Below are 19,929 nucleotides of genomic sequence, written 5' to 3'. Positions count from 1 at the left end.
GTTACTTTTTATTTTTGACACACTAAGCACCGAAACCCGTTGATTGCTTGCTATACATATTAAAAGCAGCCCTGATTATCATTTGAAATTCCTCAAGCCTCCTGAATTGTGCAGGGTGAACGCATTTGTTAGTTAGTTGCTAAAACCTTGTTTAATCTGCGCTATTTTTTTTGCATTTAAATATATTTCAGCATAAAATCAGAATGGTAGAAACCTACTTTACCAGAGCAATAACAAACCACAAAAAGCTGTTATTCATCCATTTAATATACAACAGCGCCACCTACGGGGAAATTTATTTGGCTGAAAATGACAATAAAGTCTAATGTAATAGACAAAACCATGTTTTATTCCTTCTATAACTCATTTCTTACTCCTTCAACCAGATCGTGAACTTGTGACCTGACAGGTAATCCACAATTCACTAGTTTCTCAGGTTGAACTTCCGACACATTGCTCTGAGCCGCAAGGTTAAATTTGTTTGAAATTGCGGCTCTTGTGTTCTGTGGAGATTTAATAACCTGTGATACGATTGAAAGATTGCATTATGGACTGTGAAGCATTGGTCCTGTTTCATTTAGATAAAGGGAATGTTTATCTTTACAGTTAAGGTGAACATTTGGCAAATTCTTTCAGCTCTCCAGGTATATTACATTTCCTGTGCGCTCAATAAAAGCGCTTTATGGGGAGATATTTCCAGTTGCTGAGTAAATTGGGCATCGCGAAACTTTTGACTCTCGTAAATTTAGCCTTTGACAGGCACAGCATGCTTAGACTTCTAGTACCTCTACAGCTAAATGTACCTTATGCTTGCATCCCTTCTACAAGATCGTAGTGATATAGAGAAGATGCAAGGTTTGTGACATGGATGTATCTGTCAACAGTTTATTATTTTAAATTTTTTTTAATTGTCAGAATCCATATTTAATCCCAGGACTGCATAGATGTAGTTTGACTGGTTTCCGTATGACTCATTATCAATGTACAATTCTTATCCATAATGCTGCTGTGTGTATTAGCCCTGGAACATCGCATTTAAACACCATATAATGTTTATATACATAAATATATACCATATGTAAACAAATGTTATAGATGTGAACTTTTAGGCTTCTATATGCATTATTTTATATAACCATATATATAGTCAAGCCTGTGAATGCATGAAGAAAAAATAGTATATATTTCTAATTGAAATATAATGTAAATATCGCACCCATGACATACATCTGAATGAAATATATGCAGAACTATAGGAAGGTTTGTGTATGAACTATAGGAAGGTTTCATTGATCTTTCCAGTGAAAGGGGTTCCCATGACATTGGTTTTGAGTAGCCATCCCCTTTAATCTAGCTTCCATGTACCTAAGAACAGTGCTCTCCTCTATCAATAGTTAGGTCATTGGCTTGTTTTTTTGTTTTTTTTTTGTTCTACCCATTGTTTCAGGGACTCCAAAATACCTGTACCCCCTACTGGTCATAAGTGGAAAGAAGTTCGTCATGACAACACGGTTACTTGGTTGGCTTCATGGACTGAAAATGTGCAGGGATCTGTGAAATATGTGATGCTGAATGCAAATTCTAAGTTAAAGGTATGGAAAAAAATGACAAACTTGTAAATGGGGTGGCAGTGGGCTGGAAAGGGGAGTGACTTCAATTATTTTCATTATAAATTAGTTTTATCAGTTTTCATCCAATTTTCTGTTTAAATATTGGAAGCAGTGACCGAAGTGGTGCAAACAGAAAGTAATGGAAGCCATTAAAATACCTGTGACATTGATGGACATGTTAATAGGTTTATTAGTCTTCCATTATCATTTTGTGAAAGAACTTAATACAGGAATTCCTAAAGCAGGTGTGAACTGAGCTAATCTGATGTCTGTAGATTTGGTTAGATAATGGAAGACTGAACAGTTCTCACTGTTTATGTATTAACCTCTGGAAGTTCCACATAATTGAGAAGCCTCAAAAGCTGACACTTTACAAGAAATGTGGTGCCATTTTAAAATATACACTTTTGTTTCTCTTTGAACTTTGAAGAATTAAATGTTCACTTATGATTCATGAAGTCTGTCCCCTTCAGGGGTGTTGCTAGGGTTGCAAAAGATCTGGGCCCCAATGCATATGTACCAAATTTTCAGTAGTATATCTTGTACATGACCCCATTCACTTGTGGTTGTGCCAATAACAACTGTACCTCTCTAACTGTACACACACATTCAAGCTACGCCTGGGCCAGGACTGCTGAAGGGGTGGGGGTGAGTGTTCCTCACTCCTCCCCTCTCCATACGAAGCCATGCAGGACGTTCTTTCTGGAAAGATCTTTTGTCAGTGATGGCATGTTGACGCAAATGTGTGCTAACCATACCGGGCACTCCTATGGCAGCCGTATGCCACCAGTAATGCCCCATGTAGTGTCCTCCGCAGCCCCCCCCCACACACATACATACATACATACATACATACATACATACATACATAATTTTTTTTTAAAAAACACATTCATCCACGTAATCACCTGGCGTCTCCTGCTCCCGGCAGCTGTAATAAGCTGCTTCAAGCAGGAGGTGTCTCCTGGTCTCTGCAGTGGAAAACTGAGCTAATGGCTCTCTTCACCCCTCCCCACCCCTGGGCAGCGGGACGAGTGTCCTGCTGACCAGGACATTCGGGGCATAGGCCAAAAGATCTGTGGCACAGGCCCCGGATCATTTGACCTAGCTACACCCCTGCTCCCCTTTAACCAAAGATCAGTAGAAGGGGCACTTTTCATTCATCTTTCAAAATTTGTACATTTTGTACACTGACTGTAATCTTTTCACTGTCCAAACGCCCTTGGATTTTAAAATTTCTACCCACATTATAAAATCTGAACAACAAAACATCAATACACAATCTTGGAATCCATAATAAATGTAGATATTTTATTATTCTATAACTGCAGTCCTGGGTAGTCCTTGGGCCACGTAATTACACACAAGGCCTCATTCTCTGTTCTATATTTTAACCAGTGCTGAACATTGAGGAGCAGGGATGCAGCTCTGTAGCAAGTGCTAAAAATATGGTCATTCCAAAATGGGTATGGGCGAGTTTTTCCTGTGTTTGTTTGACTTCCTATTTTTGCAAGTAGAATTACTATTAAAGGTTACTGTGCAATGAATATTATTCCAGCCAATATTCTTCCATCTCCTTTTTATATCCTCCTAGAAATGAGATTTTACTACCCAGAGCTTTGCTGTGCCCCGCTCCACACATCAGCTCTTCCTATGCTCAGCAGAGCACAATCAGTTCATTTCTAGGCCCGCTGGGATCTATAGATTGAAAATGAAGTCATATTTTCAATCTACAGCCAAACACTAACATTTGCTGAGAAGGGTTCAAATATTCCCTTGTCAAACAACTGCAAATATAGTCTCGTTTACCAGGAGAGAAGGAGCATTCAGACCTGTTGGACCTTCTAAGCAGGTATTTAAGGTGTGAAGATATAATAGGAAGTTTGGTTTTATGGTACAGCAGTTCTCAGCAGTTTCAAACAGCAGCACAGCTAGAGGTGTTCATGTGAAAACTGTGCAAATTCTTTGGGGTCCCCAAGTGTAAGGGGCCCAGAGGGAAGGCCATTAGTTGGTAAAGTGCTTGCTTCAGGTCCAAGCTCTAACTATGGTTTACCAACTATGGTTTAAGTGCATTTTGATGCAAATAACAGAATTGGTATTTAAAGGGCACAATATATGTTATGCTCTCCATTCGGATGCTCTCTTAAGATGCCATTCACACTAAGGGGGCTAGTAGCAGATCTACAGCTCTTTTAGTCACAAAATATCACAAAAAAATTTTCTGTACGTGCACAGAGATGTTGGTTTCCAACCAGTTCCAGTTTACAGTTCTTTCCAGGGCTTTATGTGAACTGGCATTGAGCAGCCCTAGGCCTGTTCTCTGAATATTTGATGAATGGCTTCACCCTGTGCGTATGGGTGCAGGTGCCATACATCTGACTATACAGAAGTTGTGCAGCATCAGATTATAACATGCCATGACTGCAGCTGATGGAGAGCAGTACCCATCTGAGGTGCAATGTGTTGTCGCTTTATTACCACTCACGAATGCCCATTGCTCATAATTAGAGTAAATCTCGGCAGAAAAAAGCAGCAAATTAAGTCGGGGAATGAACAGAACTGGCATCGGTTACTGGCAGTCTGGGAAAGCTTTGATTTTTGCTTTGCCACAGGTAATAAACATGGAAAAACATTTGTGAAGATCATCCAAAACTGATTTCAAATGACAATACATTGTGAGTGTCAAGGACAAAGGGAAAGGGAGAACCTGAATTCGCATATCAGGCATCCAGGCTTTTGTGATCAATGTGTAATTTAACCTTCTACAAGACTTTTTATTCTGGATTGCATATAAGCTAGTGACAGGAATAAATACAACTATGATCCTGTTATGAGGGGCCTTTTTCTATCCTTAAAGATCATATACCACGAGTGTGAAAGATTATAAGCCAAGCATACTTATCAGCTCTTCTTTGAGCTTTTTATGCCCTGGTTTTTAAAAATTGGCTTTTACAATTGTGAAAATGAGCCTGTGGGGCTCCAGGCTACATAGGTTTTAATGGAGGCTGGAGCCCCACAGGATCATTTGCATAATTGGCAAAGCCTTTTTTTCATAAAAGCAAGGGCATAAGAAGCTTAAAGCAGAGGAGATCCCGCCAGAGGGGGCGCACACCAGTATGTCAGTGTATTTGGTTTACAATCCTTCATCCTGGTGGTAGATGTCCTTTTAAAGGGAATCTGTTAGCACTTCTGACCAAACAAAGATGCAGACAGTGTTCAGTATTGGCTCTGAAGATCTGGGAAATCATTCCTTAGTTCATATTAGTAGCAGCTGGACTGTGAATAATGCATTTATATTCCATTATTGTATCTGGACCTGGGACACTCTGGTGCACTGGTGTGTGCACTGAACTGCTGCACAACCCCCCCCCCCCCCCCCCTTTGCTTGTCCATGTGAGGTGTCTCTCTTCTCGCAGTTCGTCCACACTGACCGACTGAGAGGGAGGAGGTTGAGTCATATTCTGCTGCTCCAACTATTCAGAAGAGCTCAGAGATGTAAAGAAGCAAGCTTGGAGGGTTCTCACACAATATACAAGAAGCACAAAATACAAAAGCAGGACTGCTTAAAGGGGAGCCATCCTCTTTAAGTCTTTTTTTTTTAATAATATTGCTGATCTAGAGACCTATAGACAGTATTTGGAATACTGAAGTTATTTTACAAATACAAAACTGTTACCAAAAAAATTATCAATTTCTGTTAAATAAACCCAAGGCAACCAATACCAAAACTACTATGTGACGTGGTTCTATCCTATTTTCTAGTCATATCATATCATATGTGGGCAAAGAACAGTTGGATGCGTACACAGGACTGACAAAATAACTTGAATTTTATTAATGAATAAATGCACACACAATGAAAGAACAGGACAAACAAATATAAAAACAATTAAAAAGTACAGCGACAAGGTGTAGAAGACTACTGAGAGGCACTCGTGGTCCCTATAATGTAAACCATACAAATGCACAATAATGTACAAAAGACATGCAGACCATATAAATGAAACACTGAGTGACTGATGTGTGGTCCTAGTGCATGTTTGCCAAATGAATACAGTACCCAAATGAACATCATGTAACCCCGTAGAAGAGGCATGGACAGAGAGGGGAAGGTGGGCAGACCCCACACGTATCGTCACCAAATGGTGACTTCCTCAGGAGTAACCAGTGGGAAGGCCATGGAAAATCACAATAAGAAAATTAGCTGTAAAACTAGTTTCTAATACGAGCATACTTTGAAGAATATTCTACAGGTTACAGTTAAGATAGTTATTCTGGAATATTTATCATAAATTTCATTTAATTCAAGGGAGAAAAAGATTGGGAAAAATATGAAGTGGCCAGAAAGCTGAGAAACCATGTTGACAGAATTAGAAGAACATATCGGGAGGACTTCAAGTCAAAGGAGATGAGAATACGACAGAGAGCAGTAGCTCTATACTTTATTGACAAGGTACAGTGTTTATACTTATTCGCTGTTTGTTTCCAAGCGTACCTGTACATACATACAAAGCATTGGTACCACACACTTACTGTTGATGGCAGTCTATGAGGTTCTTGCATCCCACTGCCCGCCATCAACTGTGACCCAAATCCTTCACAATTTTACAAAGCCATTAGAATTCTGATGTAAATACTTTTGTGTAAAAACTACCAAATTCCCGGCTAACCAGAAAAATATTTGTGGCCAGCTTTCAGGGCACACAGGCCCCTTCTTCAGGCATGGATACAAATGAAGCACTGAGAGAAAACCACAACATTTGAGAGATGTTACACTAAGATAATTAGTACATCTGGTGAGACTCAAGATAATGCGGGGCAATAAAACAGGAGTTTATGTTACACAGAGAAGGGTGATGGGTGGTGGGGTGGCCTAGGATGGCAGGGGTCTGGAGTCAGTCTCTTGTGGGGATTGAAGTGAGTCCATGTAATGATCCATAAACCCAGGTGCAATATTGAGGCCTTGTGTCAGTGACTAAAGGTCATCATCAGCTTGAACTCCCAGTAGAGGACCTTTAAATCCTTCTCGCTGTGGCCTGGTCTAGAAAAGTGTTTTCCCACAGGTTTATCCATCCCCTCGCTTATGGTGTGTCTGTGAGAATTCATCCTGCTCTGTAGTTTTTGTTGAGTCTCCCCAATGTATATATTTTTGCGACACCTCATGCACAGTATCATGTACACAACATTGGAGGATATACAGGAGAATGCGTGCCCGCGATTTTCTACTCCTGTTGTGTGTTGGGGATATGTCGCAAAAATAATGTATACATTGGGGAGACTCAACAAAAACTTCAGAGCAGGATGAATTCTCAGACACACCATAAGCGAGGGGATGGACACACCTGAGAGGAAACACTTTTCTATACCAGGCCACAGCAGGAAGGATTTAAAGGTCCTAGTACTGAAAGGTGACTTTAAGGATAACAGAGAAAAGAAAAACTGGGAGTTCAAACTGATGATGACCTTCCAGTCACTGACAAAAGGCTTCAATATTGCACCTGGGTTTATGGCTCATTACATGGACTCACTTCAAACCCCACAAGAGACTGACTCCAGACCCCTGCCATCCTAGGCCACCCCACCCCCCATCACCCTTTTCTCTGTAACATAACCTACAGTTTTATTGCCCCACCTTATCTTAATTATCTTACCAGATGTACTAATTATCTTAGTGTAACATCCCTCAAATGTTGTGTTTTTCTCTCAGTGCTTCATTTGTATCCATGCCTGAAGAAGGGGCCTGTGTGCCCTGGAAGCTTGTAACAAATATCATTTTTCTGGATAGCCAAATAAGTATCATTCCTTTTTCCTGGCTAACATGGTACTTCTAGAATTTCTCAACATACTATGACAAAGTCATTAGAGGAGATTAATCTACCGCCAGAATTAAGGAATGTAAACCAAGCACACTGACATACTGGTGTGTGCCCCCTTTGACAGGATCTGCTGTTCTTTTTGCTTCTTATGCCCTGTTTTTTTTTACAATTTTAGGCTTTTAAAATTATGCAAATGAGCCTGAGACACTCTGGGCTCCATAGGTGTTAATAGAGCCTGGAGCCTCTCATGCTCATTTTCATAATTTTTAATGCCTTTTTTGGTTAAAATCGGAAGCTTAAAGAAGAGCAGATCCTGCCAGAGGGGACACACGCCAGGAGGTCAGTGTGCTTGGTCCTTTATACTGGTTGTAGATATCCTTTAAAGCACACATTGGGATGGGGAAGTGCTTCTTGCATGTGAAGCTACAACACAGAGGGGCTCTGGTAACACCCCCAGGAGCCCTTTGGGCTCATAAGCATAATTTTTTAAAGTTGATTTTAGGAGGGAGGCCATGGATAACAAATATAAGAATATCCCCGCAGTCACAATGCCGGGGTCTTGTTCCTTCTACCCCAATAATCTAATTTGTTTAATCTTCCCATTAAGTGGGGTGAGAATTTCAATGATCTGTCTATTGCTATGCCATTAGCCTTCCTTGATAATCTGTTGTGTAGGAGAACTGGTGAACACAACTTACATACATGTGTTGCATAAGAAGCACAGTCACGGATAACTGGGCAGAAGGAGGGATAGAAAACTGGGACTAGGCAAATGGATTCCCCTTTTTATTTTGTGTTCATTACTATGCAATTTCATCCTGCAGCTGGCTCTGAGAGCGGGTAATGAAAAGGAAGAAGGGGAGACGGCAGACACCGTAGGTTGTTGTTCATTGAGAGTTGAGCATATTAAACTTTACCCAGAACTTGATGGAGAGAAACATGTAGTTGAGTTTGACTTCCTGGGTAAAGACTCCATCCGGTATTACAACAAAGTTCCAGTGGAGAAAAAGGTAAATAATTATGACATAACCTAATGTATATACTGTAAATTTAGATTGATGTTGTCTTTAACATCCATCACAAAGATAATCTAGCATGGATATAAACTATACCATTCACCAAAGCACAGTGTCTTGCACACACATGCTAAACTCTGTGGGTTTAAGGTATTGGCGATTTTCCCAAGTCTTTCATTTCCTGGTGTTTCCTAAGAAACGGATCTACAGGAGTAAACTTCACCGCTCTGCACCTCAAACGCAAAGGGCTTTTTACCATTTAGGCAATTGTGGGTGGGTATGAAATGGCCACATTTGTGCATGGATGTTTGAGTAACTGTGGTACTTCTATGTTGCCCAGGACCTAATTTTCTCTAATACTTTGTATGGGCCACGGCAGGGGCTTGTTGAATGATTATCTCCCACTTATTTTTTTTTCCAGGTGTTTAAGAATGTTCAGTTATTTATGGAGAATAAGCAGGAAGGCGATGATCTATTTGACAGACTGAATGTGAGTGTAACCCTTATGAAAACACAGATTAGCAGAGATCTATTAAAGCTGGCAGCTCTTGGCCGTTGTCTTGTCATCAGCTGGTGTTAGTAGTCCCATAGAGAGTGGAAGTCATCATCACCATATGCAATTGCCTCATTTCTTAGAAGAGTTGGTGGCCAGCAAAAGGCGAGGAGCCTTGTCATGCCTACAATAAAACCTAAATACACCGCTAAGTGGCATGTGCAGGGAACAAGGAGCAGTGTCATCGCTGCTCAGAGATGAACACTAGTGGCATTCATCCAAATTCTTGGAAATATGCTTTGTTCTGCAAATTAACTTTGTTGTCCTCTTGGTGTGTGAGAAATATACAACTGGCACACAGATCAGAGAGGCGGATAAGCTGTGTGATGCGTAGAATGGACCTTTTTATCATACTGTTATTTTTAGGCGGAAAAGCCACAAGTTGAGGAACTCAACTCCATTTACAAAATATATTTATCAATTCATGCAATCAGAACCTGGTCCATGGCAATGAGTAAATTAGGAATCTGTTTACACCTATAACAAAGAGCACATACGAATGCTTGACAGGCCCTTCTATTGGGTACTTTGGTCCACCAAGGTGTCCAATTTGACAGGGGTTCTCAAGGCAGTGCTTTCTATCTCCATGTACAATGTTATCTACCTATATGATGCACTCTCTAGCAGCTTTAGATTGTAGAAGGTTGAGAGAGAAACAAAAAAGAGCACCATCATGTGCAGACTATTGGCAAAACCACAACCCCCATGACGGCAACCTGGAGGATGCCCTTTGACCTCTGTGGGAACAGGAATGAGAGAGGTTAAAAGTCCCCTCCCATCATCCTCCCACCAGTGTACTTCCTGTTCCCACAGGGTCAGGATGGAGATAAATCTCTCCCTCACATTGTCCAGGTGCGGTCTGGGACCAAGCAATGCCAGGTTCACGGACGACTCCGGTCCTCCCTGATCTTCCCTGTCTGACCTGATTACCGCTTATCCCACTGGCATCCAGCGCCTAAGGGAGAGCGGTGGCACTCCATGCACCTTAAATGATTCTCCGTCTTCCCGCGCACCGGAGCTTGAAACGTGAACGCTGGCTGTGGCCTTCAACAGAGGGATTGGCTCCCAAAAAGGTATTTAACTCGTAGTATAGCGGGTACTCCGAAGAGGATCTCTTCGGAGCCCTAAGGAGTAAACGGAAAAGGTTTTTTTCTGTTAATGACACTCTCAAAGAATTGATTTCTACAGAATGGCAGGACCCTGAAAAGAAGATAACCATCTCAATTCAGGAACGCTTACTGTTTTGAACCTAACGATTTGAAAATTTGGGATGCAGGTCCTAAGGTGGATGTACAGTTGTCTAAAGTATCTAAAAATAAAATGGTTTTGCCATTTGAAGCTGTGGCACAGCTTTGAGATTCTATGGATTGAAAATCAGAAGCACTCTTTTTTTTAAAAAGGCAGATGCCTCATAGAATCTATCAGATTCTCGGCCAAAGGAGGGGCCCTCACTAACACCTCCAGAAGAGTTCTTTGGCTAAAGCAATAGGGAGGAGACATTGACCAAGACCAAGCTGCGCGGATTTCCATTTTTTGGTGGAAGAAAAGGGACCACCTATATCAAAGACGGACTACTTCAACCTATCGGCATGGATCCTGAAAGGGAACTCCTAATGAAGAATGGTCTTTCTTCAAAAGTGGTGAACACTCTACAGGCAAGTAGAAAACCTATAACATTTGCCATGTATCACAAAGTATGGAAAAAATTTGTATCCTTTTGTGGGGACTAGAGAAGGGTCTATCTACAAGCACCCTAAAGGTCAAAGTATCTGCCTTAAGTGCTTTCCACGACTGCTGCTTTATGGACAATTGGTGGGTAAAAAGGTTTATAACCGCCTCTTCTAGAATCCGGCCTCAGGTCCTTAAAAAAAAGTCCTTAATCTGAAATCAGAAACCTGACTTTAAAGACAGTCTTTCTGATAGCCATTACATCAGCCCGAAGACTAGAAGAGCCCCAAGCCATTTCAATGCAAGAACCTTTATACCTGACGATAGAATTATAATAACACTTGACTCTACTTTTCTTCCTAAGGTGGTCTTCAACTTTCATAGAAATCAAGGGATTGTCCTTCAGTCTTTCTGTGATAATCCATCATCCTCCAGCTTGATGTAAGGTGCATTATGTTAAAATACCTCCAATCCACTGAAGCATGGTGTGTAGATAATCTCTTTATTCAGTTCCAGAGACCTAACAAGGGTAAAAAGGCATTCAAGATTGCTATTGCTAGATGGCTCAAGATGGCAATATCCAAATGCTACATTCTTCAGAATACGCCGGTACCCTCGATCCTGAGGGCTCACTCCACAAGAGCCATATTCACCTCCTGGGCAGAGTAAAGGGGAGCAAAGATGGACCAAATGTGCGAAGCGGCAACTTGGACTTCTCAGAATACATTCTCTAAGCATTATAGACTGGACCTTCCAAAAAATAAAGACTTGGCCTTCGGAAGGAAGGTGCTTCCATCTGTTATCCCACCCTAACTTATCATCTCATTAAAGTCTCAAGGTGGTCGTCATGGGGACGTGGTGGAAATTCAGATTTAGTACCTACCGGTAAATCAGTTTCCACTTGTCCACGATGACGGCCTAATAAATACAGTTTTCATCTATTCCCGGTGGGGTTATTTGGTAGTCGCTAGTGGGAGGATTCTGGGAGGGGACTTTTAATCTCTCTCCTTCCTGTTCCCACAGAGGTCATAGGGCATCCTCCAGGCGGCTGTCATGGTGGACTAGTGGAAATTGGGATTATTGGTAGGTACTAAATCTAGAAAATTGGTGGTCCACTGCTGTCTAGGAACAACAGGTCCAAGTCTTGTTTCCCCCTGCGGAAAAGTCCAATACAGATTTGAAACGCGTAGTGCCTTTTAACTTATTCATTTTTTTAAGCATTTTCATGTGCAATCATCTGTTCTAAGGTCAATATATATATGACCAGTTTTTATAAATAAAAAATTATAAGAATTTATTCTAGGCGTCCTGCGCTGTTAGATAAGGATCCACAACCTGAACTCTGAAACGCAACACACTCTATAGCAGAGGTTGCAAACCTCTCCAAATGCAAATGTAACTTCTGTATTGTTAGGGAACCACTTTGCTGCTATTGACTAAAGGTTTATGTATAGCCATCCCTAACACACATTGAACCTCAGATATTCTATTTACCAGTTTTTTACCATTTTATGATCTGTTACATTGTTAAATCTGTTAGTGTATAAAAATGTATAAATCAGTGATAGAAGTGATTCTACATGCTGTAGCAAATATAGTGTGTTGGTTATAGTGCATTTCCTTCTAGAATACTGGGGAAATTGGGTCCTTTCAGAAATTTTTCTGATTTAAAAAAAAATATATATATATATATATATATATATATATATATATATATATATATATATATATATATATATTATTTGATTAAAAGGTTGACTAGAGAGTGGAAAAATATATAGAGAAGCACATCAAATTATAGGTTGCTTCGCTAAACTGATCTTAAATGCCTTGAAGTGCAAGATAGTTCCTCAATGATGCAGAAGGAAGCAGGGGCTACTTAACTACTTCAAGAATAGCATCAAAATGGCATAGCCCCAGCCAATGATTACCTCCAGAAAGATTAAAAAAATATGACCATTAGGGAAGCCACTTTACTAGCAATATAGTCCTGTAGTTGAAAAGAAAGGCATATCATGAATAGGTTAAAGGGACTCTTTCACTAACCCTGCACCATGGAGTTCACACGAGGTGCACCTACTCTATGGAGTCCCAGAATTAAGCCCTTCACTCCCCCCCCCCCCCCCCCATTTCTACAAAGTGGCATCCTAGCGCTAAATTTACTCCACATGTTCTGCACCCAGCCAATCCAGTCACTGCCACCACCCACGAGTTACTTTCACAAAGCAGGCCGTAGGCACCTCAACCACACAGACAATGCACTCACTGATGATTCACACATGCAATTACTACATATGCTATATTAAAATAATGAATTCAAACAGAACATGTGAAAGGTTACGACATGGTCTATGCTTAAAATGAACTCTGGTAACGTAATTCCCTTCAGAGACTCAGATTCTTTAAGGCTTTTAAGTAGAGGCTTATTAAAGTTAACACTTTATACATAAAAAACGGTACACTCAAAACAAAATTGTCAGATACAGTTAGGGAAAACAGAAACAAAACCTCTTGCTATGGAAATGGATACTTTGGCCCAAGGACAGGGCATGGAGAGCAATCCAATCTTCTAGTGTATAGAGTCCTCACACTGAACCAAGCCATGTGGCCGTTTCACTGTGATGTCACTGTGAGGGGGACATCTCCCTTCCCATCAGAGAGGTACTCTCTGGATTTGGGGTTTTAGTAAAACCCCTTAACTTTTGATTGGAAGATGGCACAACCGCGCCATTGTTTCCAATCAACTGGGTACCTTATTACCATTTACCCCATACCACACTCGAGGTGTCCAAGCCTAATATTAGGGGTGTTCTGAAATTGGCTGACATCCCCTGCGACTAGACTTCCAATACTCGGTCCAAGAGTGTATATAGACCCCATAACTTTCCTGTGTAACTGGGGACCCATAATTATGAATTATGCCCCAGTTATGGTATTTCCTTTCTGTTATTTTGGCGGCAAAAACACACACAGGTCCCCTATTCCTTTTGATCTCTTATCAGAGGTGTGAATTTCTGCACTTGCAGTAATTAACATTTGCTCCTCTAACCAGTCATAAATTTAAGGAGACTCAATGAAAGGGAAAAAATGAAACACAAACAAATGTACAGTTGTGCAACGTTATCACAGACGCTGTCACCAGATTTTACCCCATTAAACTACCAGCCCCCTCAAATAGGATATGAAAGGTATTTCTAATATTCCCCCTTTTATGTAAACTGCAGATTTTCACATGACCTTGGAGGAGGTACAGACTGCGGGAGGAGTGTCACTTCAGACACAATCATATCATATACTGGTAATCCCCTCTTTTAGGTCACATAAGGCTTTTAGTTCTGTTAGCTACAGACAAATAAAAAAAATTAGTTATGTCCCACTCCTTTTTGTAACTTTACATTAGTATGCAAATATAGTGTCCAGATGTCCTATAATTACCTCTTAATTATAATATTTCCCCAGCTACCCCCTCCGAAAGTGTGGCCATAAATAATTCCCGCTTTTGTATGGGTGCCACAAATAATGCATGCTTTTCAGTGGTCCCCCCATGACATAATGTTAACGCTCTTGCCCACCTTTTTAAAATGCCCCCTTTCTGTAGCTACCTCTTGCATCTTCTTTCTAAAGCCTCCATTTGTCTACTTTTTGTAGGCCCCCACACCATATGCCATGTGCTTTACAGCACCTTCAATTAATGACACCCCCAGGCCTCCCCTTCTGTAGCAGCCCTCTACACACCTTACGCCCTGGTAATGACCCCCTTGTGGTAGCTACTTTAGTCTCATCCATTTGCAGGAAAACGATGGAAAGGAGAATGAAATTGTCACCTTTTTTCTTCCTCCGATTCTTTCCTCTTATTAATGATAATAATCCCATAAAAATAATCATCCGCTACAGTGTAAACAGTTGCAGAAAAAATGTCTGAATCTCCACTTTTATGCCATTGCGTTGCCTATGAAAAAATTTTAATAAAAGATTTTCAAAGGTTTCCAAATTGGTATATATGAAAACATCAGCCCGATCTGAAAGATAATATTTCATTTGGACTGCACAGTAAAAGTTGTAAAAACCAAACCATCAAGAAAATGGCGCAACATTAAAATGATTAAACGGACACATTCTCCTAATCTTCCACCAACCCTCTCAGGTATCTTCAATATGCTACTTGACCTGCTGTTGGTGCAAACATTATTGCATTTTACTATGGCAAATGACTGTCTTAAACTAATCTGGTGATGTTAGGGTGCCAACTCCCCATCTGTGGTGTGACATTATCTATATGTGGTTATATTTTGACATGTACTCAGCCACTAACCCCTCACCCTTATAACAAATCCCTATTGTCTTTCTATTTGAGTACTCTTGGCATACCACCAGTGAGTATCTGTGCCCTCTCTAATAGATCTATTTAACTATGCTATAGTACACATACCCACCTTCTTATCATAGTCACATCCGATCCCCCTTGTTGTTCCCTATAATTGCATTTTTAGTGCCTTTGGGTTCCCCTCTGTCATTGGCCAAAGAATTTTACTCTAACTTAGTGTTTACATTTACTTCCTCCATAACTGTTACTCACTCGTTGCTCTGATGTCTGTGTAGAGCTAGGTATAATGCCTCCATGTTTGTGCTGCCAAAATTCCTTGACAAGCAACTGTCATTGTTAGTTTTCTGGAAGTTCTACTTAGTCTGGTTTCTTGTTTTCTCTCTCCCTTTCTCTTCTGTTTCCTACCTGTCCCTTTCCCATTCCCCCCTTCCTTTTCTCCCCAAGGTATCAGAGTGTGCCTTCAAGTATCTTGCATAGCCCCTAAACTGCCATTTCAGTCGTGAGGAACCCCTTAATATAGCTTCTTTATTTCTTTATAGCTCACAAGTCTTGTATTCCTTTTATAAACGTAACGTCCATATCCTTTTTATACAAGAAACCCATTTTCACTGAGAACATATCCCTGTTGTAAATAGAATTTGTATTTTGATTGAACAGGATATTACCTGACATCAAATCCAAAGGAGTCTCTATTTTCATTCACAAATCTTTACATCTAAAGGTTAAAGACTAGAGATGAGCGAGCACTAAAATGCTCGAGTGCTCGTTATTCGAGACGAACTTTTCCAGATGCTCGAGTGCTCGTCTCGAATAACGAGCCCCATTGAAGTCAATGGGAGACTCGAGCATTTTTCAAAGGGAGCATGGTTCGGGAATAAAATGTGTTAATTAATTGAAAAAGAATGTCTTCTGATAAGTTAGCAGATGTATGCAAACATCTGCAATCTATTCTTCACTGTTCCGCGCGTATATTATCTCCCGACAAGTTAGCAGATGTGAAGAACAGTGAAGAATAGGATCATTTAAGTGAAAAACACAGTGAAGAATAGATTGCAGATGTTCGGCACATCTGCTTACTTGTCGGGAGATACGCTGTCTCCGTGCCACGCTGTCTCCGTGCCACGCTGTCTCCGTGCCACGCTGTCTCCGTGCCCCGCTGTCTCCGTGCCCCGCTGTCTCCGTGCCCCGCTGTCTCCGTGCCCCGCTGTCTCCGTGCCCCGCTGTCTCCGTGCCGCTGCCTGATGTCTCCGTGCCGCTGCCTGATGTCTCCGTGCCCCGCTGTCTCCGTGCCCCGAAGTCTCCGTGCCGCTCCGTGCCGCATGTCTTCGTGCTGCCGCTGCCCCATGTCTCCGTGCTGCTCCCCGGTGTCTCTGTCCTGCTCACCGTTTTCTGCAATGTGTTCTTCACACATATATATTGTTCTTCACATGCTATTTTGTTCGCACCGTTCCGCGCGTATCTCCCGACAAGTAAGCAGATGTGCCGAACATCTGTAATCTATTCTTCACTGTGTTTTTCACTGTGTTTTTCACTTAAATGATCCTGTGTTCACTGTGTTCACTGTTTTTATTCTATTCTTCATTGTTCTTCACTGTGTTTTTTTAATTAAATGCTCGATCTCGAGCAGGGGAAATACTCGTCCGAGCAACGAGCCGTTTCGAGTACCTTAATACTCGAACGAGCATCAAGCTCGGACGAGTATACTCGCTCATCTCTATTAAAGACACAAAGATTGATCCAAGTATATATCGTTCTGAGATGTGATGTTGGGACTGTCTCCTTCACTATCACCGTGTATGCAACATTACCCCACCGGTGTATAAAAACCAGTGTGGGGGCAGCTAGATTCCCAGGGACTGCAGTGGCTGACAGTAGTGTGGCCTAAAAGCACCTTTGGTCCATAGGAAAGGGCTTCGTCCATGCCCTTCTGTAGATGGGGTTAGATGCATATGATGACGATATGGCGTTGATATGGCGATGATTATCATATCATTATCGTATCGAGATGGAGATTATGATGACATGATGACAATCATGAGATGATGATGATCTGCTGATGATATGGTGAGGAGATGGTGATGAAGAGTTTATGATGATGAAGAGCTGATATAATGATAACATAGGATAGGATATGATAATGATAGGAGATGGAGATTATGAGGTGAGATGATATGAGATGATGGTATGATGATATAATGATGAGATGATGATAAGCATTTGATAATGATTAGAGATGAGCGAACATACTCGTCCGAGCTTGATGCTCGTTCGAGCATTAGCGTACTCGAAACTGCTCGTTGCTCGGACGAATACTTCGCCCGCTCGAGAAAATGGCAGCTCCCGCCGTTTTGCTTTTTGGCGGCCAGAAACAGAGCCAATCACAAGCCAGGAGACTCTGCACTCCACCCAGCATGACGTGGTACCCTTACACGTCGATAGCAGTGGTTTGCTGGCCAGATCAGGTGACCCTGGGATAGACTAGCCGCTGCCCGCGCTGCTCGGATCATTCTGTGTCTGGATGCCGCTAGGGAGAGAGCTGCTGCTGGTCAGGGACAGCGTTAGGGTGCTAGTAGATTACTGTAAGGCAGGAGTGATTCAACAAGAACCCAACAGCCCTTCTTAGGGCTACAATAACGTTATATATTTTTTTTTTTTGTTTGCTTGTGGCTGGGCTTGCTGGCACTAGTAGTGCAGCTAGTACCATATTGTGAGGAATTTGCAGGGGGACTTGCTACCGTTGTGTTTAGCTCTTAGTGACACACATATCCACCCCAAAGGAGAATCCAAACGGCTTGCTTACGCCTACAATAGCGTTATATATATTTTATTTCTGGTTGATCTGCTGGTGGCTGTCCTTGCTGCAGTGCATATACTAGCCAATTGTGAGGAATTTGGAGTGAGACTTGCGACCGCTGTGTTTAGCGCTTAGTGATGCACATATCCATCGCAAAGACCGAAGTGGGAAAATTTATTAGGGGTTGGATTTCAATTAGGCACAGTCTGCCATTTCCTTTTTATTTTCCTTTTATTTTTTCATAACTCAGCGTCATCTCATCAGTGTGCTTTCATACTTGGCTAGAAAATAGCCAAAGGAGAATCCAAACGGCTTACTTACGCCTACAATAGCGTTATATATATTTTATTTCTGGTTGATCTGCTGGTGGCTGTCCTTGCTGCAGTGCATATACTAGCCAATTGTGAGGAATTTGGAGTGAGACTTGCGACCGCTGTGTTTAGCGCTTAGTGATGCACATATCCATCGCAAAGACCGAAGTGGGAAAATTTATTAGGGGTTGGATTTCAATTAGGCACAGTCTGCCATTTCCTTTTTATTTTCCTTTTATTTTTTCATAACTCAGCGTCATCTCATCAGTGTGCTTTCATACTTGGCTAGAAAATAGCCATAGCAATAGGATAGCATTGTTTGGTTTTAAAAACTAAAAAACACAAAAAAAACCTAAAAAACACAAAAAAAAGTTAAAAAAAATATTAAAGTTATATAACTTTCATTTTCAAAATGTTTAACCCGAGGGCTAGGGGTAGAGGACGAGGGCGGGGACGTGGGCGTCCATCTACTGCAGGGGTCAGAGGCCGTGGTCCTGGGTGGGGTGAGACACCACCTGCTGATGAGGGAGCAGGGGAACGCCGCAGAGCTACACTCCCTAGGTTCATCATGTCTGAAGTTACTGGGACTCGTGGTAGAGCACTGTTGAGGCCAGAACAGTGCGAACAGGTGATGTCGTGGATTGCCGACAATGCTTCGAGCAATTTGTCCACCAGTCAGTCTTCCACGCAGTCCACCCATGTCACCGAAATCGGCACTCCTCCAGCTCCTGCACCTCAGCCTCCTCCCCCCCAGTCTGCCCCCTCCCAGGAAAATTTGGCATTTGAACCGGCATACTCTGAGGAACTGTTTTCTGGACCCTTCCCACAGTCACAAACCACTTGTCCGGTTGCTGCTGAGCAATTTTCCGATGCCCAGGTTTTCCACCAGTCCCAGTCTGTGGGTGATGATGACATTATTCACGTAGTGGAAGAAGTATGTAAAGAGGTGTCGGACGATGAGGAGACACAGTTGTCAGACAGTGGTGAAGTTGTTGTCAGGGCAGGAAGTCCGAGGGGGGAGCAGACTGAGGGATCGGAGGATGATGAGGTGACAGACCCAAGCTGGGTTGAGAGGCCGGGTGAACACAGTGCTTCTGAGACGGAGGAGAGTCCTATAGCAGAACAGGTTGGAAGAGGCAGTGGTGGGGCCAGACGGAGAGGCAGGGCCAGAGCAGGTGCATCAGCGCCAAATGTGTCACGTAGTGAAGCTCCCGTGGCGAGGGCTCCCGCGGCGAGGGCTAGATTTTCAGAAGTCTGGAGGTTCTTTAAGGAAACACCGGATGACCGACGGACTGTGGTGTGCAACCTTTGCCAAACCAGGATCAGCAGGGGTTCCACCACTACTAGCTTAACTACCACCAGTATGCGCAGGCATATGAATGCTAAACACCCGAATCAGTGGCACCAAGCCCGTTCACCTCCGGCCGTGCACACCACTGCTCCTTCCCCTGTGTCAGCTGATAGTCAGCCCCCTGCCCAGGACCCTGGCACAAAAACCCCATCGTCGCCTCCACGATCCTCCACAGCATCCACCGGCGTTCAGCTCTCCATACCCCAGACGCTGGAGCGGAAAAGAAAATATAGTGCAACCCACCCGCACGCCCAAGCCCTTAATGTCCACATCTCCAGATTGCTTAGCCTGGAGATGCTGCCCTATAGGCTAGTAGAGACCGAGGCCTTTCGCAACCTCATGGCGGCGGCCGCCCCTCGGTATTCGGTCCCCAGCCGCCACTACTTTTCCCGATGTGCCGTCCCAGCCCTGCACCAGCACGTGTCAGACAACATCATCCGTGCCCTGACCAACGCCGTTTCTGACAAGGTCCACCTGACCACGGAC

General features: G+C 42.4%; 1 protein-coding gene across 3 annotated transcripts in view; it reads left to right on the top strand.

Moving 5' to 3' along the window:
* The window catches only part of LOC140070595 (DNA topoisomerase I, mitochondrial-like), a 166,364-nt gene that overhangs the window by 130,613 nt on the left and 15,822 nt on the right, over window positions 1-19,929 (top strand). For all 3 annotated transcript variants that reach the window (XM_072117264.1, XM_072117265.1, XM_072117263.1), the window contains exons 11-14: window positions 1,448-1,592; window positions 5,920-6,063; window positions 8,251-8,436; window positions 8,864-8,932. In XM_072117264.1, coding sequence (XP_071973365.1) covers window positions 1,448-1,592; window positions 5,920-6,063; window positions 8,251-8,436; window positions 8,864-8,932 — 544 coding nt within the window. The remainder of the gene's footprint in view (window positions 1-1,447; window positions 1,593-5,919; window positions 6,064-8,250; window positions 8,437-8,863; window positions 8,933-19,929) is intronic.

The sequence above is a fragment of the Engystomops pustulosus genome, chromosome 7 (assembly GCF_040894005.1).
Source record: "Engystomops pustulosus chromosome 7, aEngPut4.maternal, whole genome shotgun sequence".
In the NCBI taxonomy this organism is placed as follows: Eukaryota; Metazoa; Chordata; class Amphibia; order Anura; family Leptodactylidae; genus Engystomops; species Engystomops pustulosus.
Note: the sequence above shows the minus strand (reverse complement) of the source record. Positions and strands in the feature narration are given on the sequence as shown.